At 35.7% G+C, this 18,546-nt stretch overlaps 1 protein-coding gene across 4 annotated transcripts in view; it reads right to left on the reverse strand.

Annotated features, from left to right (window-relative positions):
* OPA1 (OPA1 mitochondrial dynamin like GTPase) overlaps positions 1-18,546 on the reverse strand; it is a 49,417-nt gene that overhangs the window by 14,807 nt on the left and 16,064 nt on the right. For all 4 annotated transcript variants that reach the window (XM_058843778.1, XM_058843776.1, XM_058843777.1 and 1 more), the window contains 21 exons: positions 18,111-18,215; positions 17,123-17,209; positions 16,142-16,255; positions 15,695-15,775; positions 15,217-15,291; positions 14,825-14,896; positions 14,586-14,685; positions 13,977-14,107; positions 13,376-13,448; positions 13,212-13,284; positions 12,338-12,453; positions 11,705-11,769; positions 11,040-11,116; positions 10,643-10,808; positions 9,955-10,107; positions 9,249-9,357; positions 8,525-8,604; positions 7,275-7,415; positions 5,833-5,949; positions 4,470-4,563; positions 4,046-4,156 (listed from right to left, as the gene is read on the reverse strand). In XM_058843778.1, the coding sequence (XP_058699761.1) occupies positions 4,046-4,156; positions 4,470-4,563; positions 5,833-5,949; positions 7,275-7,415; positions 8,525-8,604; positions 9,249-9,357; positions 9,955-10,107; positions 10,643-10,808; positions 11,040-11,116; positions 11,705-11,769; positions 12,338-12,453; positions 13,212-13,284; positions 13,376-13,448; positions 13,977-14,107; positions 14,586-14,685; positions 14,825-14,896; positions 15,217-15,291; positions 15,695-15,775; positions 16,142-16,255; positions 17,123-17,209; positions 18,111-18,215 (2,140 nt within the window). The remainder of the gene's footprint in view (positions 1-4,045; positions 4,157-4,469; positions 4,564-5,832; positions 5,950-7,274; positions 7,416-8,524; positions 8,605-9,248; positions 9,358-9,954; positions 10,108-10,642; positions 10,809-11,039; positions 11,117-11,704; positions 11,770-12,337; positions 12,454-13,211; positions 13,285-13,375; positions 13,449-13,976; positions 14,108-14,585; positions 14,686-14,824; positions 14,897-15,216; positions 15,292-15,694; positions 15,776-16,141; positions 16,256-17,122; positions 17,210-18,110; positions 18,216-18,546) is intronic.

Raw genomic sequence — 18,546 nt, forward strand, 5'->3', positions numbered from 1 at the left:
AAATGCTGAATAAGCCTACTGTATCCAGTTAGACATGTAAGAGACAGCAAATTACTTGTTTCTGAATCTTCATAATAAAAATCCAAGAAACATATCTCAACTGCACCTACAGTTTTAAAACATGACAAGAAAATGAAAATATCATGGCTGTTACTTTTCACACAAGAACTTGGGAGTTGTAGCAGACAGACCACTGCAGCATCAGCTCACTGTTCAGTACCAGCCAAAAGAGGAAACAGACTACAAGGAATTACTATAAAAAGACCAGAATAAAACGTAGACAGCATCATAACACAAGTGTATAAATCCATAATGTAGATACATTTCAAGTATTTTGTGCAAGGTCTGCTCTTTCACCTCAAAAAGGCTTTAGTGGAACTAAGAAAGAGGAAAAGATTGGCAAGGCTGACAGAAACCAGGAAACAATGTCCATGCAAAGAGCAACTACACCATGAGAACTTTTCAAGTCAGAAAAAAGAACATCAAGTGCAGGTAGCATACATGTCTGTGAAGTCATGAATGGTAAAAAATGAATAGAAAAAGATTACTGAATGTTTTTCACAGTGCAAGAACTAAGGAGAACCAAATGAAACTGGCAGGTGGCTCAGAAACAAACAAAAGGAAGTACTTTTTCTCACAATGTGTGGTTGAACCCTGGAACTAATTGCCACAGGATGTTGCAGATGCCAAAGTTTACATGAGTTCAAAAAGCAATTAGAGAAATTCACAGGAGGGAAAAAAAAAATCCATGAATGCCTATTAATCACAAAGATATTACCTCAGGATTAGGAAATCTTGGAACCACAGATTGTGGGCTGCTGTGAGAGCATAACACGCAAGTAGTACTGTATGCTTATGCTGTTCCCACGCCTGCTCACTGCCAGGGTCAGGACACTGGGATACATCAACCACAGGTGTACCTTTCAGCACAAGCATTCTTATAGAGTGATTGCATTTTAGGACAGTTTTGAAGTCAATTTTCCCAATTCAGCTATACATATTCTCCTCTGTCCCTTTTTGCATTTTGTAAACCTTTCTTCTGAAAACACTAACCCCAGAACTTCTTTATTTCCATAAACTAAGTAACCATTCACTGGTACAAGTATCATGACAATACTTATGTTAAGGAGTACATTTACATTACATTTAAAGCATATTCCTGAAGAAAAAGCAACCTAAAAAAAAAAAAAAAAGTAGAAAAAGTAGAAAAGTAGAAAAAGTACACTAAAAAATTAATAATTTATTTCAGAGATCTGTTTACACTCTTTAAAATACCTAGAATACAACTTGAGGTATGAACAGTGAGAAGGAGCAAGATTCAAGCATAAATGTCATATAAGGAATATTCTTATATAGGATTAAAGTACCATTCAAGGCTGTAGAACACAGACACCAAAACCTGCTCAAGTAAGTTTTCAGTCCTCTGTGAGCTCTCATCATGAGACTCGGTAACCCATGTTAGTAATAGCCATTAACCAATATCCTGAATAAACAATAAAACATTTTCAGTGCTTCAGCATTAAAAGACTGATATAACAGCAGTGAGACAGTGTTCCCATATAATCAGCATCAAGAGGAGGCAACCCAACCTCAGGTATATAAATAATTTACATTTGCAAGTAGAGTTTCTAATCAGGAAGTGAATCCCAGCCCCATATTTACAAATTTAGACTGGAAATTAGAAGTCTATTTGTAACCACCAGAAGAATGACATCCTGGAACATGTTTTCAGTGTCAATAGGGAGCCCCAATAAGTAACTGATGTGAAGATAGAGCTCAAGATATTCGAATCAGCTGGGTTATATAAACACAGCTGCATGGAATAGAGAGACTGGACTTTGTGATTCAGGAGATCCTAATTAAAATACCAATACTTTATGAATATGTGTCACAGCAGTCAGGATTTTTTCCTTTAGGAGAGTCCTGAACTTTACTAAGTGCTACAAGAAGGAAATTATAGCCATCTGAGAGTTCAATGCTCTATGCTATCAAAATCTGTCTCAGGGGTATAAAAAAAAATCTGCACCATAGAAAAGCATTCTATTCACCAAAGAAAAGGCAAAGAAACTCCCTTTTTCTGTCATATTCCCATAAAAATCACTCAGTAATAAAAGCATGCAGATCTGAGTACAGAGCTGAGCAGTGGTAGTTTTAAAATCTTCCCACAGGTACAATAAAGCAGAACATGTCATCATACACTGTTTTGTACTGAATAACAATTATTTCTTTGGAATAATATGTGTGGGATCTGTGACCTCCTGAATTTAAAGAAATACAGTGCAGTGACATGTTTTTGCTACATAGTAATTTATGAAATGCAAACTACACACTTGAAGCATTCATACCAGCGCACTGACACCTCAGGTTATGAACATGCACAGGCTACTCCTACAGGTCTAGTCTTAGTTTACAAAATAATGACCTCAGCTGCCACTGCTTTGAAATGGGAGCCTATTACTAAGACTGGGGAAAAGCAAAGTTGACAATGCAAAAATTCTAAGTCAATTTCAGTGCAAAATAAAGACATGTTAATTTAAACATCATGGGCATGTTAGAGTTTTTAAATATTGATTTAAAACATGGAATACTTGAGGATAAATCAAAATCACCCAGGGTCACTCCATACCAGTTTTTATGCAGGAAAAAACCAAAAAAAATCAGCATCCAGCATCAAAGCAATAACGCAAGCAGCAGTGCTTGAGAAAGAGAACTTCCAAATAAAGGTCTGCATCCTACTATGCAGCTACCATTTATTTTACCTCAACATACACAGAGAGGAGGAGAACCTCTTACGCTGTAAAACACGTTCTACCTACTCTACAAGAATGTTTACATAAAGGTTGATATAGGATTTCAAAAGCAACACAGGATATTTGGAGAAAAATATGTACCTATCATGAAAATTATACAGTCATAGCACCTGTTTCAGAGATCAGTCAAGAAAACCTAGGCAACTTGCCCTAGATCACCAAAACTCCTACTCACAATTGCAAAATATTACATTTTCTAAAGGACAACAAATACAGTTCACTGGGATTTCAATAACAATATTCCCAATAAGATAGTATTTTCAGTGTAGCAAAACCAGCACTATTAAAAATGAATCCTTAGATTTTGAGTTTACTGTAAGCAAAACATTTACTTTATATTACATTTTGGATGTAAAAAGTGAAAAATATGATTCATACTTAGGTAACTAACAGCTATTGCAGGCTCTGTCCCACGAATATAAGAATTGGATATAAGAAATTTACTAATTACTTTGCTAATTAAAAGAAGAAACACTGATCACAATATTCATTTATTCTAAATTAAATATCCCAAGTCATATTTTAAGACAAAAATTAGTTTGTACATCAAACACAAAACAGAAGTCTAAGGAGGATGGTCACCTGTGATATGAACATGCAGATATTTATGTAACTACAGGAACTTCATTTATCACTAGCTTTTTTTTTTTCTTTTCCCTTTTGCACAGCACTGTTTTTTCCCCTTCACAGACCTGGTGCACAGCTGGTGTTTAAGTGGCAGTCTCACAGAATGGCAGAACACTGCCAAAAAAACAATGGTATGTGTGCAAGACAAGGTCCATCAGCTAAAAGTCAGTCTAAACCCTACTGGATGTGCAAGCAGACAACAGGAGACAATCTCAACCTGGACCTGTCACCTTAAAAACTTTCCTGTTTAAAAGCTTATTATATTAATCATAAAACCCTAATGGTTTTTGAGCACTTTTGAGTTACCCAAAGCATTAAACTACTGTAATCCCTCTAGAAGGGGAATCTCCCTTTAAATATTACTCTGTTTTAACTACATTTTTTCAATATATTTCTATAAGTGAAGTTACATCTAGTGTAAATTGTATTATCACACTATACTATCCATGCCCACCTTAGAATCAGTAAGATCTGCCCATATTTAAAAAAGATCTGTATGATAAATGCCAGCACATGAACAACCCACATCACACTGAATATTCTCAACGACAGTGGTCAGAATTTGCTTAATTTCAAGCTCTTCCAAAACACATAGAGTGGGTACTTACTGAGATCCTCTGCAAGCTGGACTCTCTTGCCAGTTAGGAGCATCACCTTTTTCTCATTGTCTTCAGCAAAATCTTCAAGCACTTCCTTTACATTCTTCTCCAAGCGCCTTACTGTAAAAAACCAAAACAACAATGCAACCAGAAAAAAGTGAGTGGCAACACTTTTGCAACTCCAGTGACCTAAGGAAAAAATTTTGAGAAGGTATGTTGGAAACACAATATATTACCATACTTAATAATCTGATAGGAGAAAAGGCAAACTTCCAAACACAAAAACCCCTTCTTTTCTTAAGAATGGAAATTCTTTGAGAAAGATTTTTAAATTTCAAAGGGTTATTTCCCCTCCAAGCAAAATTAGTATTGGATGACTTTTTTAGGAGGAGTTAATTTTTAATTTCAAACCCTTCCACTGACTGAGCCTTACCTTCAGTGTTAGTGAGCTGCTGCCTCAGTGTATTTGCTGTAATCGCCAGCATTCGCTGTATTCGCCAGAAGAGGACAATGTCATTACATTCGAGCTGGAACGACAGAACTTGGGGTGTCAGACCTCTGATGTCCAGTGAACATCCTACACACACAAGAATCTCTTCTGACACTTTTAGTAGCAACTGTAACCTTGTGTATATATATCCAGACCTTGCACAAAAATCCCATAGAACTACTGGTGTAGGTAACAAGGAAACATATGAAAAATACTTCACAAGAACCCCATTGACCTTATTTAATGGACTGCATCACATTCACGTGTGCTATTTTCAACAGAAAGAGCTGTACCATGGGAAATCATGGAAAAACGATTTGCACACACTTTATGCAGGCTGGGGAGAGTAACCTAATGCTCACTGGAACAGCACTGCTCATAGCAAATACACTGAGAGACAACAGCTGAGCTCTGGGCAGTGCCTCCTGGCCTGACAAATGCTTCTGAAGAAGGGCTGGGCTAAGGGCTGTATTTGCTAACAACAGAAGACAGTTTCTACACCTGCAAGGATGGCAGGAGTGAGCATTAAGTTCACATTAGGACACCTTAAAAAAGACAGAAATATGACTAGGAATTTAAGTGTCATGAAGAGGCAGCTCTCTATATTGTGATCTTATTCTCTCTTATCTCTTACAGGCAAAGGTATTTCTAAAGTAACAAAGATTTCTGGCTTCCTGGCTCATTAAGAGAAAAACAAAGTGAGGAGATCTACCTTTCCAGTAATTTCTCTTTGATTTTAAATATAATGGTAAGAAAATAGTGTATTCTTTGTGTCACTTGATGCATACCATCATTTATTGCACAAGCTTGGGTTCACAAAATTGGAAAGTTTTTTATAAAGTCCTGTTTGGAAACTCCATAGCTGTTAATTTTTTTTCCCATTGATCATATATGGTTCTAAGCATTAACTATAAACATTTACTGACCATAGCTTTCCTATAAATCCATAGGGACGTTTTCTGAATTTTTCAGTGTAAGTGAAGTAAATAACAATCAATGGGAAAGCAGGAGAAATGGCTATTCACAACACATCAACAGCTGTACACTACTGGTTTTAACCATACATTTTCAATACACATTGATCAGAAACAGACGTTTAGGTCATGGCTGATACCTAGTGGTCATTTTACATAATTACCACCAGGATGGCATTTTATCCATTACAAGCCTCATGTAAAATGTATCTGAGATCACCAGTTATCTGGTCAAGCTACTTTGAAGTATTTTTAGATTTTTTTTTAAACTGAAATAGAAATATTAAGACAAAACACCAGTGTAGATTAAGAACATCTGTTCCTCAATTTACCTCTGAGTCCACAAAATGCCTCTGATAATAATAGAAGCCTCTTCGACATAGATTGCAGTGGCTCAAAGCAGATTTCAAGAAGTATCTTCTATAAATTTGATGCCATGTGTCTTTAATCTAGGAAAAGAGTATTTAAATTTGACTAAATAAATAAATACGTGGACTAACTATCATGCTTAATGATTGCATTTGATTTTAAAATGTAACTCCAAATTCCACCATTGCTATCATGTAACAGATGTCTAAATATTTCTTAGCAATTTGTCTGCAACTGGGATATGATTAATGTGTTAGTTACACTTGGCAAACACTACAGATGACTTGTCAATTAAAAAAACCTACTCTTCCATGCACATAACTGAATGCTTAAAAATACTGTCTGCAGCCAAAACACGTTTAAATTACATTCTACAAAACATTCCTTACATTAACACTAAGAACACATTTTTGAGTTGTACCCATTAATTTACCAATTAAACCAGATTAAAGCTTAGAGAAATATTTAATGGGTCTTACGTAAACAAACATTTATAACTTTCCTTGATTAGGCTTATTATGTTTCAATTCTTCAAAATTAAATATGTGTATCAAGATGCCTCCCTGGAAAACCCATAAAACATTATTAAGAAAGTCAGTTGCTTAGCTAGGAAAAAACCTCAGTTGGCACTCAATCCTCCTCATGCAGAGGATGTGGATCACTACTATGACCTTTATAAAAAATGGTAAGTGCTGTACAGGAAAGGAGTAGCAGATACTACAAAAACTCTTCTTTCTAGAAGAAGTGCATGTATTAATGGCACAAAAGTAGCCAAAGTTACTGCAGAAAATAAATCACTGCTATAGGAAATCTACATCTATTACTTACTAATGTCTGAATTCTCATTTATTTAAAATCTCACATTTAATTAGATAAAAGGTCTAATTACACTTAAGGGCCTTTCACTGCAATGAGATATGTCATTTTACAGAACATTTCAAATGTACAGTACAATCCCTTGGGACGGTAAAAAAATCCTGCCTTTTTCTAAGTATTTTAAAAAAAATTTTTCTCTCTTCATTGTACCAATGTACTGCAAGCTTCACATACAACCACACCGAAAGCTTTAGAATATGCAGTGTGTTTTTACTGTAACTTGCTCACAAAGGCCTTGATTACATCTGAACAATAATTTCTAACAAGCTTTGTTACAATGTAGGCAAGAAAATCTGCTCAGCAGATTCTGATTCCAATCTAAATTGACAGATTCCAAAGTGCTGTACAGCCTTTGTCTGCCAGGCAACAGAAGTGTGTGAATTGCGTGCAAGCAGTCACTTAGTGATTCATTTGGAAACATCTGCATTACAAACTCAGTATTCAGATGGAGTCTTTTCCTTGCCATCTAGAAAACAGTCAAGTGTTCACAGGGGGCTTCCATGTGTCTTGTTACAATTCTGCATCTCACCAGACATGGATCCACTGCTACTCCTCTTGCTTCCAGATTCTTTCTGACAGTCGTCACTTCATCATTTGCCAGATAAGCAGGATGATCTTCATTGCACTTGATTAATTTCTCCAATTCATTTTTTGTTTCATTACGAATATTCTAGGATAGGAATGATTAGTTGGAATTTATTATTAGAGACTCAGATGTCATCAGCACCTCCGCAATAAACACTTTATTTGCTTAATAAGCAAGGGCAGAAAAAAACTTGTGACACTATTAACTATTACTTTAAGTTACTTCAAAAGGAATTTATGCAGACACATCAAATATAGTGTTTTTAATGGATAATTCACTGTCATTTTTTTTTCCTTTTCATTATACACAGAAATGCAGAACAAGAATAGAAGGGTGGAAAAAAAATTTAAGTGTTAGCCTCCTGTCCCCAAAATGAGTATCTGCTAGCAGATTCATATTAATATACCACTTATGACACTGATGAGAATTCTAATTTTTGCCTATTAGCTAGTAGGAATTCTTCATGGATTCATACCTTTAAGCTGCTGTTCATAAAAGTGAATTAATATAGGCTGAAGTCACTACCTTGCTTCAATAGCTGGCTGCATATAACCAACTCTGAAACCATTACTTCCTGCCCTATAATTTTAAATTCTGCTTACTTCCTCAAAGCATGAATCAGTTTGAGAAACAACTAGAAAAAGTAATATAAAAAGCCCATCATCACTGGCTATCGAACAAAAGGAGCAATTTAAATTAAAAAAAAATTTCCAAAAGCTATGAGCAAATGAGATGTTATGATGAATATGGCAAATCAGAAGATACAACTGTGATTACAATGCGAGTGATAATGCTATCACATACTAATTAAATCCAAATACAGCATGACAGGAAACTGCATGTGACTTCTGTTTAGAAGGCAGGCATGAAAAGTATAGAAGAAAATAGTCCAGTTTCCACCCACTTTCAGTGATTTCCTTTTACTGCAAGAAGTTCAATACATAGGTCAATGGCATAATAGCAAAGATGTAATTCAGCTGAAAAATGGAAAATAGTTAACAAGTCACTCTGTAGATGGAGCATGGAAAAAGTATACTAAATTCTCTATGCTATTTAAAACAATGACAAGTGAGGGTTTTTGTAGTTATCTAAATAGTGTGAAGAGAATTGGTAGTTTTTAAAATTTATTGAGTAGTAATCAAGGTTTTCTAAAGATAGCAAACTATAAATTCTTTGTAATTTTTTCCTTTTACCTGTTCTTTGGTGCGGCCTACCCAGTACAACCATCTTTTTTTCCAGTTTGGACCCACCATATCTTCAATAACAGATTCAGCTGAAAAAGGAGATATGATATAAACTATCAAACAAAATATATGCTACCAGCCAAATTTATACTTTCAAAACTAAGTACGTGAACAAGAATGAACATTTTATGTTGAAGAGCATAAAATACACCACACTAAGTCAGGTGTCTTTCACTTCAAGCAATGGTTGATGTATTTTACTAAAATTTAAAAATTACTTCCAACCAGTCGATACTTTAAGAAGTACATAAAAAACTCAACATTCCTCTACTGTGACCACCCTCCTTGGACCATGGTTCCAAATCATGCATTAAAAAACCCTCAAATCTTACCTTGGCTGCAACTTGCATCAAAACTGATTATGCTAGAAACCATAAACAGACCAACTATTTCCCCTGAATTTATCCTGCTCTCCTACATGTGCATTTAGACCATTTTTTGACTCTATAGATCTCTACTGCTTCTTATTCAGTTGCCACACTTTAAGAGCAAGAGCATGAGAGCTTTTGAGGCTGTATTTTATTCAGTATTTCTATCAGTATCAGTACCATTGCAAGCAGTCACCACTGTGTCAGCTGGGCTGATACAAAAGCTGCACTTGAGGGAAGTGAACTAGATTAAGACTGGCTCGGATTAAAAAGGGAAGAAAAGTAGAATACATAACATCACTCACTGTCTTTGAGCCGACTTTGGAGCGTCTCTTCCATGAAATGAATGGCTGCATCCCACTGCTGTTTATCAGATATCGACCGATCTTCTAGAGCATTGTGCTGGATCACCCGCTGCAATACAGAATGTCACTTTAGCATGCAGTACATCATTTACTCAGGATTTAATTAATAACCCATTTCTAGTATTCTTTTCATTTTTTAATGTCTGCTAAAACAGATTATATCGGGCACACACAAGATATTCAAGAGGCACTTTTTTTCAAAGCATTGCAAAAAGTATTTGTGTGCCTCTTACTCTTCTACAGACTGCATAAATAATGAAAAAAATAAAGCAAAAGATAGGAAATCCCTCTGGATTACAGAATCTATAAAGATGGAAATGAAATGATGTTATTTTATATAGCTACACTGAATAGAACAAATAAGCTGATGCCAAGCAATTCTTGCCAGGCTGCCCTTGTGCAGACAGTGGGTTATGGAGAACATTCATGAACAAACCAAAACAGTTTGATTAGATACTATTTAGGGCAGTAACTAATAAAAGATAATAATGAAATTAATTGAGAAACACTGAATTAAAACATTATATAGAAAAGGTGAGATGGACAACAACAATCATTTTATGATTACAGTAGAAGAATGAAAAAAATATTGATTATTCAACTCAAATAAAAACATTTAAAGGTAAAAAAACCCACTACATTATACCAGGCTATCCTCTGCTCTTTCATTCCATCTGTGTCGCTTAATAGTTTCTTCTTTGACAGCTTGCTTCAGTTTATCAAAGATATCATCGTGCTCTTTTCCCTTTTTTTCTGTCATGAAACGGGAAAATTCTTCTTGCAAAGTCTCCCATGCCACCTGGAAAGTTAGCAAACAATTCCTCCTGAAATGGACCATTACACCATACATCAGCTGATAAAGGCACATTTATTACAATTCTCCCACATATGAAAATCTGGAGATTTTCCAAAAAAAACATGCAAGCATAAATCACCGACTTTTCCTTTGCTGTCTTATCCATTACTAATAAAAACAACACTAAATTTTGCTTCACTTCACATTGTAGCAAGCAGAATTCTGTTAAACTTGCCTAAATTTAATAAATGTGAATACGCCTACTTGAGGGGTTGGGCTTGTTAACCTTGAAAAAATAGGTTCAAGTTTTTTTCTTTAATAGGCAAAAATTCATCAGAAGAGCAAAATACGTCTCTGCTCTGTATGGTTCTGGGACATCCAGATCTTGCCAGCTTTTTCTGACATGTAAGCTAGTAAAAAGAACCGCAGTCAGACATTCACCCATCACCTTACTTCTCTGGAGTTATGCTTTCATTCTAAATTTTAATTAAGCTTTAATTTGTTTTGGTTTTTTTTATTTAAATAACTAAACTCTCACCTCTACTGCTTTATTAGGCAGTTGCTTGTCCGTCCACTGCTTCAGTTTGATGTCCACAGTGGTGTTAAATGTCCCTGAGTTTGCAGTCTGTGCTGCTGGCAGGTATATGTTCTCAATCACATGAGTAGATACCCTTTCCCACAAAGTTTTCTCAAGCATCTCCTCCCTAAAATGAAAGTTGTAACACGTGATGGTTTGCAGTACGCAAGTGACTAATAGGTGTGCATTCAATTTCTTAAGAACACAGAAAACAAGACTACAGATCACAGGAATACAATACATTGTCCAAGAAAAACAGTTTCTTATATTTGAGAATGTTGTTTACTAGAATTCGGTTTTAAAGGCAAACTTCTCCTAGTAAATTATTTTTTAAAAAAAGGAAAAAAAATTACCATACCAGTGCTTTGGTGTGACCTGTGTCAAACTTATGACTTCATCAAGAATCTCATTCTTTGCTTTCTCAAACAGTTCGTTCTGTGCAAAAGGAAATAGTAAGATTAAGCATAGTTTCATCATGATTCCATATAAAAGGTAAAAAAAACCCAAAACCTTTTTCTTAAGGCCTTTAAGCCTCAAATGATACCTCCTGGTCATGTTCTGAACAATGTGTGTGCATATCATCAGCTACTCTGGTTTACCATATATCTTCCCCCCACATCTCTTGCATGCCTTTATCAAGGCATGGCATTTCCATATTCAGGATCTCTGTAAAAGAATTAGAAAATGAGATCCCAATGGTTTTGTTACTCTGTCTATCTGAAAGACCAGGGAATATAACTTCTCATTGCCAGTTCTATCATGATCACAAAGAAACACTGATCTATCCCTGGGGTCAGGTAACTGTATACTAGAAGAGCGAAGGACTTAAGTGCTGAAGTATCACAATTTTGAAGAACAGTATTTCCTTCCTGTACAATAATTTACACTGTCCTAACATTTTGAAATCTCAGTACTTTATGTTAACTTTAAGAAACCTTTACAAATGAAATTAAAAGGCATACATTTTAATTCATAATCTTCAACCCTTTTTAGCACACCAACGAAAACAGTAGTGTAATTTACCCTGTCAAGCTCTCGCAACCGCGGGTAGTTGTTCTTCCATTCTGTCTCAAGATTGAAACGTGTGGCTGCAAAAATCAGAAATAGGGCCTTGTTTTTTAAATTGTCTATATGCACTTCATGACTACCTTAAAAGTTTAGCAGGTCTTAAAATTGCCACAAATCTTGATTATGAAAAATTATCCAAGAATTTTAAATGTGTCTGCATATGAGCAGAATTTTTTTCTGTCTATGCCAAGATACTCTGTCTACAAATTGCAGAACTCATGCATTAAAAAAGCGCAGTGGAGTCATTCAGCCCTGGCTGACCAGACGGCACCTTTATACAGGAAGCCATTTTAAACATCTTAATCCACGGGAAGAACTGTGTTTTGCCCACAAAAACACCCCAACTTGATTTCTGTTCTTCATACTTATTTACTTGTTTGTATTTTAGAGCAAGTGTTACTTTGCAAAATAAATTACTTCTTTAGTTTTTTTCTAGAAATTACCTGGGGCAATTATCAATTAATGGGAAATACTGATCATATAAAATGTATGAAACAATTGCCCAAGCATGCTGGCAGAACAGTATTATATGCACATAGAAGAAACAACTAAGTTGCTATTTCCCTTGCTTTTTGAAAACCTGTTTACCTTTAAAAGCATCTGCTTGCTGCTCCACAGACTCTCTCACCATTTTCCAAAAGCAGTCTGACACAGCAAGACTTAAGTTCTTGGTTGTAACCTGATGTGCTTTCAGCATACTTGTCCTGTAAAGAAAGACAGCTAAAGGAAGTTCTCTGCATACCCATGCTTTTGGGCTGTCATTTTCTCCTCTCTAGAATAAAGCCCTGCTTCTCAGAGCAGAAAATAACATGTAACTGTGTACTTAAACCAAATTCCAGTCTCTTAATCTAAAATACTCAGTGTAGATCATTACCAAAGCAATGGGGGAAAGCCCCAAAACAAAACACAGGAACAAAAAACTCCACCCTAAATAAGTTTTTATTCTAGAGGTTGCAGAGTGCAGTATTAGCCTCAAAGATTATGTATTGTACTTTCCTGAGAAATACCAGCCTGTGAAATCAAAACACTCAGTGAGCTTCCCTCAGAACATACAAACTAACCCTTTGAATACAACATGGTCACACCAAGACAACTGATGTTTAGAGGCACTAAAACTCACTTTGCAGCTGGATTCACTTCTTTCAGCTCTAAGTGCTTAGACATAAGCTGAAACTTAGTTCTCGTAGAGCCAATGGAGAGACACACAAAACTTGGAAGAGCGGCCCAGAACTGCAGTGGAATCAACTGCTGGCCTGAAGATGCTTGTCTGTCTCCATTGACTTACAGCAAGCAGTAGGAAACCAAGATAAATTGGTCACCTCAACATGGTATTTAATTTAAACATACTAAATCTCAATTACTGTTTCCACAGTGCAATCCTTTTAAATTCAGCAAGAAATACTGAAGCTAGCATTTACCAATACAGGCTCATTTTAATAGAAAGACTAAAATAACAACATACTTTAACAACTTTGAATTTTGAAAAAATTCCTCTTCATATTCTTTAATAGATTCAATGCTTTCACTGCTGTTTCCTGCAAAAAGAAAAGAGTGCTGCAACAGTTCCATTTAGACAACTTTCTGGGCTACCAAGGACAAAATAAGCAGAGCTAGAGCTCTCTTTACCTTTTCCAGTAACAACTGCAAAATAACCCAAAGCTTTCATTGGGAAGAGTTTGCCTTCAATAATTTGCTGGATCTATGAAAATAAAGGATTAAAAAAAAATTATTAACTTTGCAGAGACATTCTTCAGCACAGTTTTAAGGCCAGATCTAGTCATATCTATGCATAGAGTACAGCAGCATGCAGTTTGTCATAGGACTATGATTTCTACTCAGATTGAAAACAAAACATCTGAAAAAAATAAAGGCATAAATCTAATAAGGCATAACATAGCAGAACACAAAATACAACAAAAATGCCTGTCCTAGAATATTCTTAAGCCTTTTTGGGAAATGGAACTTGCTCAGGTCACATGCATGAAAGGAATCAGTATTATATCAAGCTGAGACTGAAGTCACACAGATGATCACATTTTGCTAAAAGCAAAGCCTGAGAGGGATTAAAACATCAACCATCAAAAAAATTATCATACTGAATACATAAATAAGCACTCAAAACCATCTAGAACAGGCAGGAGAGGTCCAGTATCTCTGACAGCATTTCAAGTATTTTACCATGTGTGACTTGAGCCAGCACAATGTGAGAAAAAGAGGTTGAACTCACCCTGTTTGGACTAGCCACATTTTTCTCTGCAAGATCAACCTTAGTCAACACAAATATTGTCCTTTTTCCTTGGGGATCCATTTGGCTGACTAAGTCTGTGACAATACTGCGTTCGGCATCCACTGACCCATCTAAAATAAATACAAAGTTTATTTTAGGGACTATGTAATCTAACACACCACACTGAAAACACAGTAGCCATCAAGTAAGTTTCATGTTACAAATTTAACCGAGTAAAATTAGACTTATGTTCCATTTTTGTTGTAGTCTTGTAAGTTTTGGACAAGTACCAGTTTACTCAAAATATTCAGCATTATATTATATTCAGTATTATTGTATGCTACCTCCAAAAAACACTTCTGTGGAAAACTTGAATTTTATTATCACCACCATTTTTCTTTAATGCTAAAAAAACTCTTAGCAAAAAGTTGCTTTTTGCCACAGATTTTGCATAGCTTCCCTTAATTTACAAACAGATATTCCACAGCATGCTGTTTTGTACACTACACAAATTATCACAAAAGGAAAAATACCACTACAACAGATTCCAGAGTAACATAAGACCCATGATTAAAAACAGAAATGGATAATTGTTTAGATTCTTAGTACCTTGAATACAGAGGATGATGGCATTAGGATTCTGCATGTAGGCCTTGCTGATGCTAAAGATAGTTTCCTTTGTATCTGGAGCCATACCCGATGTCACAGTCTTTAATAAGCATATGGAGATAAATATTTAAAGAAAAACAAAGAAAAAAAAATGTTAAAAAAACCCCAACAGTTAATGTTCTCACCAGTAACATTATCTCATTTACATGTCTTCATTTTTAAAATTATTGCATACTTACACTAATGACTCCAGGTAAATCAACCAATACCATTCTCTGCAAACCAGGACCTTTCACGCTTAAGGAGATGGTCTGTGAAATAAAATTGAAATTAGAGATTTATATGCCACCTACTTTGAATGTAGTTACACAGACAAACACACATATATAAAACTATATGAACACATATTTACACACGTTTTAATCAGCAATTTTAAATAGGAAGGGCAACTTTTAATGCAAGTAATTGTTGTAGAAAACTGATTTTATCCAAATTTTAGTCCAAATACACATTTTATACTGCAAAATACAAAATATATGCAAACTGGAGTCACCACAGTCTCCCAGTTGAAGAATACTTACAAAACATATACACATACAGATATTTGCCATTAATATTTGACAAGTCTTACCTCAGTACTAACAGTGCACCCTTCTTTCACACTATTTCTCATTCTGATTTCTATTTCATTTCTCAAAGCTGCAAGCTGTTACAAGAAAAGCAACATGTCAAACAAAAAACTCTTTATAACTGTGACAGAAGAACAATTACCTTCACAGAAAAACACTTTTAGTTAGGGATGAAGATCTCAGTTTATAAGTATTATTTTGAATGCATGTTTAGTAAGTCTGGTAAATGGAGAGGGCACTAAATGACAGATTACTCACAGATCCCTTCACGCTTCAAAAAGTGTCTTGGCATAAGGAGCTCTCTACATTTTATCCACTTCAGTGCCAGCCAAAGGGATAATTTAATAACTAATACAATGTGTTGCCTCACTAAGCATCTTTCACTCTAATTGAACAGGGGCTAAGAGATCACAGAGACACAAAATTATTCAGAGAATCAACAGAAGTCTCATTAACTTCCAGTCACTTTATTATACTTACATCCTCCTCTTTGGTCAGATCAAACTCCCGAGAGCTGTCTTTGAATAAAGCCACATGGTGGGGACCTTCACTAAGAGTTACCTAAATGTTAAAAGCTTTAATGAGAAAGTATAGCAAATCTAACATAGAGAAACATGAGAAGTACATGGTATATGTACACTTCCCTCTGTAGAAACACAATTATATGTCATGCTTATTTAGCACAAAATTACTAAATGGCACTGCTACTGCTTAGACAGTACACATGGATCATATACAGACCTGCAGAGCTTTTGTCATTGGCTGAAACAACTCCCTTGCTTAGAGGCCATTTTATAAACCTTTGTACATGTATGCTTCAGTCAATGTCATGATCAGAGGAGAACAAAACAATGATACAACAAAAATATCAGTGTTGAGTATGAGAACAATCACAAATGCTGATTCAGAGATGATGATGTTTCTTACCTTGACAGGGGAACGTGTCATCATCTCCCCAGATCCTCGAGGGAATATACGGGCCTGGGCGATCATCTCTAACACACTGGTTTTTCCTGCACTTTGGTCTCCAACCACTACCACCTTAAGTGAAAGTTTAAACAGCCATTGGCTTTTGGAAGGACATTTTGGAAGTACAGACATCAGCCTACTAGGAAGACATACATCTGAACACCATATGAACACCAGCTGTGTTCTGCTTGATAATGAATGCATTGGTTTAAAGATAGAATCTTCTAAGAAATACTAACTTGTAGTCAAGCAAAAAAACTGACTTGTGCTAAAGACAGCACAATCCACAAAGCACCCTGCCAGGGCATCTAATGAAAAGAGAGAGGGCTTGTTGGTCTTGTGGCAGGCAGCTCTTCTCTTGTACAAAATCCTTTCAAGCAGGCAAAACACTACTCATCTGGTAGATGCTGCTTCTGCCTGGTAAGAGCGAAATCCCAAGTTTCTCCATCTTAGTGGCTTCCTATATGCTACAGATGGCTTTGAAAGCAGCAAGCATTCCTGGCTCTCTCCTACACCAGCTAACAGTCAGGCTAACCCCTTCCCAAATCCACCCCCAACAGTAGCACTGCTGTGGGGAGATGGACAGGGCATCGTACTTTCTCAGCTCCACTCACATGCAGTGGGAAACAACAACCACTTCGCAAAGCTAAGGAGGATGGGGTGCACGGACTGAAACCATTTAAAATGAAAAGCTGAGCACAGCAGCTCAACTGAATCTTGACAAGATTTATCTAAGAGCCAAAACAGGCTTAGCTTGGTTAACTTTGTTATTTTCAAAATTATTGCTTTTAAAATGAAAGACATGTCTTAAGCAAAAAGGCGAGTTACAAGAAAATAGCATAGTATTAACTCTGGATTATTCTGGAATAGAATTAAATGCTTTATTTACTTGTAAAACTGCTGTTTCAGTAAAAATAATTGAATTTGTTATCCACTTACTCGAGGTAGGTGATCTTGAGTGTTATAACTGGCATCATAATCAGACAGGATGTCAAGTACTTCAGAATACATATCAATCAAGGACTTCTACAAAATGAAAATACAGAGAGAAAACACAGCCAAATAAGCGAACAAAGGTTTCGGACTACTTCTGTAAACTTGTGTAAAAATTTTTTTACTTTCTCCTGATGGTTTGAAACCACAGCTATCTATACTGCAGCACAGACCTTTGTTCTATGAAATACAATACCAAGTAAAGTCACTCCTTGACTCTGGTGGATGAAGAAGGAAAATGGGAGCTCCTATGTACAGCATAAGAGAACAACTGAGTGCAAACTTCACAGCTTTCAAGTTAAGCTAAATTTGAGATTCTTCCATTAAACATCTAGACTTATTTAGTTTGATGAACAACACACATTCACAAGGATACAGAGTTACATGTCTTATTCTGCACAAGTAAGATTCATATTTCAGCTCCCAGAGAAAAGTGCAAGATCCATATTGGTTAACAAATGACACAGAGAAGCAGAAAACATCCATTTTTAGAATGCTGAGGATGTTGGCAAACAAAAACAAAAGCCCATCTCACTGGATTTATATGGCCATTAAATGATGTTCCCTGACCCCATAACTTATTCCTACCAAACTCAATGAGACCCAAATCTAAGCACAAAGGTCTCAGACTGCGTGTGCAAGAGTTGGAAGCAAGATTATCCAAAAAATACAGTGAAGCTACATAAAAAAACCATGTCACATTTCCAAATCACTTAAGTAAGTTAGTTAATTAGACATGGTAACCCCTTTGTGTTTTTCAGTTGAAGCCACTTTCAAAAGCTATACAGTTAAAAAATAAGGGATGTATAAATGTCTTGATGACTCAAAAAATTAACAGAGGTATCTTAAAACAAACGTTAAAAGTTTATATGTGAATTAATAAATGCAATTTATATGGCATAATTATATTTCAATGTGGTTTAGTAACGCATACCTTTAACTTCCTCTGATGAATTCCCTTGTCATCTCTTTGCAGCACCAATTTTCTTAATTCTTTGTTCTCCTTCTCTAATCGCTCGAGCATTCTTTGGTATTTGAGCTATAAAAAGTAGTACAAACATATTTGTGTAATTATGGACATAGTAGATTCACATGAGCAAAGATTTACCTGTGAAAAACTCATAATCCTTCAGGCAGGTCCTTCAAAAATACAGAAACCTTTGTGAACATGAGTTATTAATAACAGAAGGTCACCAAGAGAAAAATGTTAGAATTACTTTTTTTTTACAATGCAACTCCTTTGCTTCAAAGGTTTTTATAAAACCACACTGTTCAAACCTCAGGACACAAAGATCAATCTTTAAGCATCTTAGGCATAATTTTCAAAGAAGCTATATATATGGAATCAGACAGAAATCAGTGTCAGTGGG

The sequence above is a fragment of the Poecile atricapillus genome, chromosome 8, assembly GCF_030490865.1.
Source record: "Poecile atricapillus isolate bPoeAtr1 chromosome 8, bPoeAtr1.hap1, whole genome shotgun sequence".
NCBI classification, from domain to species: domain Eukaryota; kingdom Metazoa; phylum Chordata; class Aves; order Passeriformes; family Paridae; genus Poecile; species Poecile atricapillus.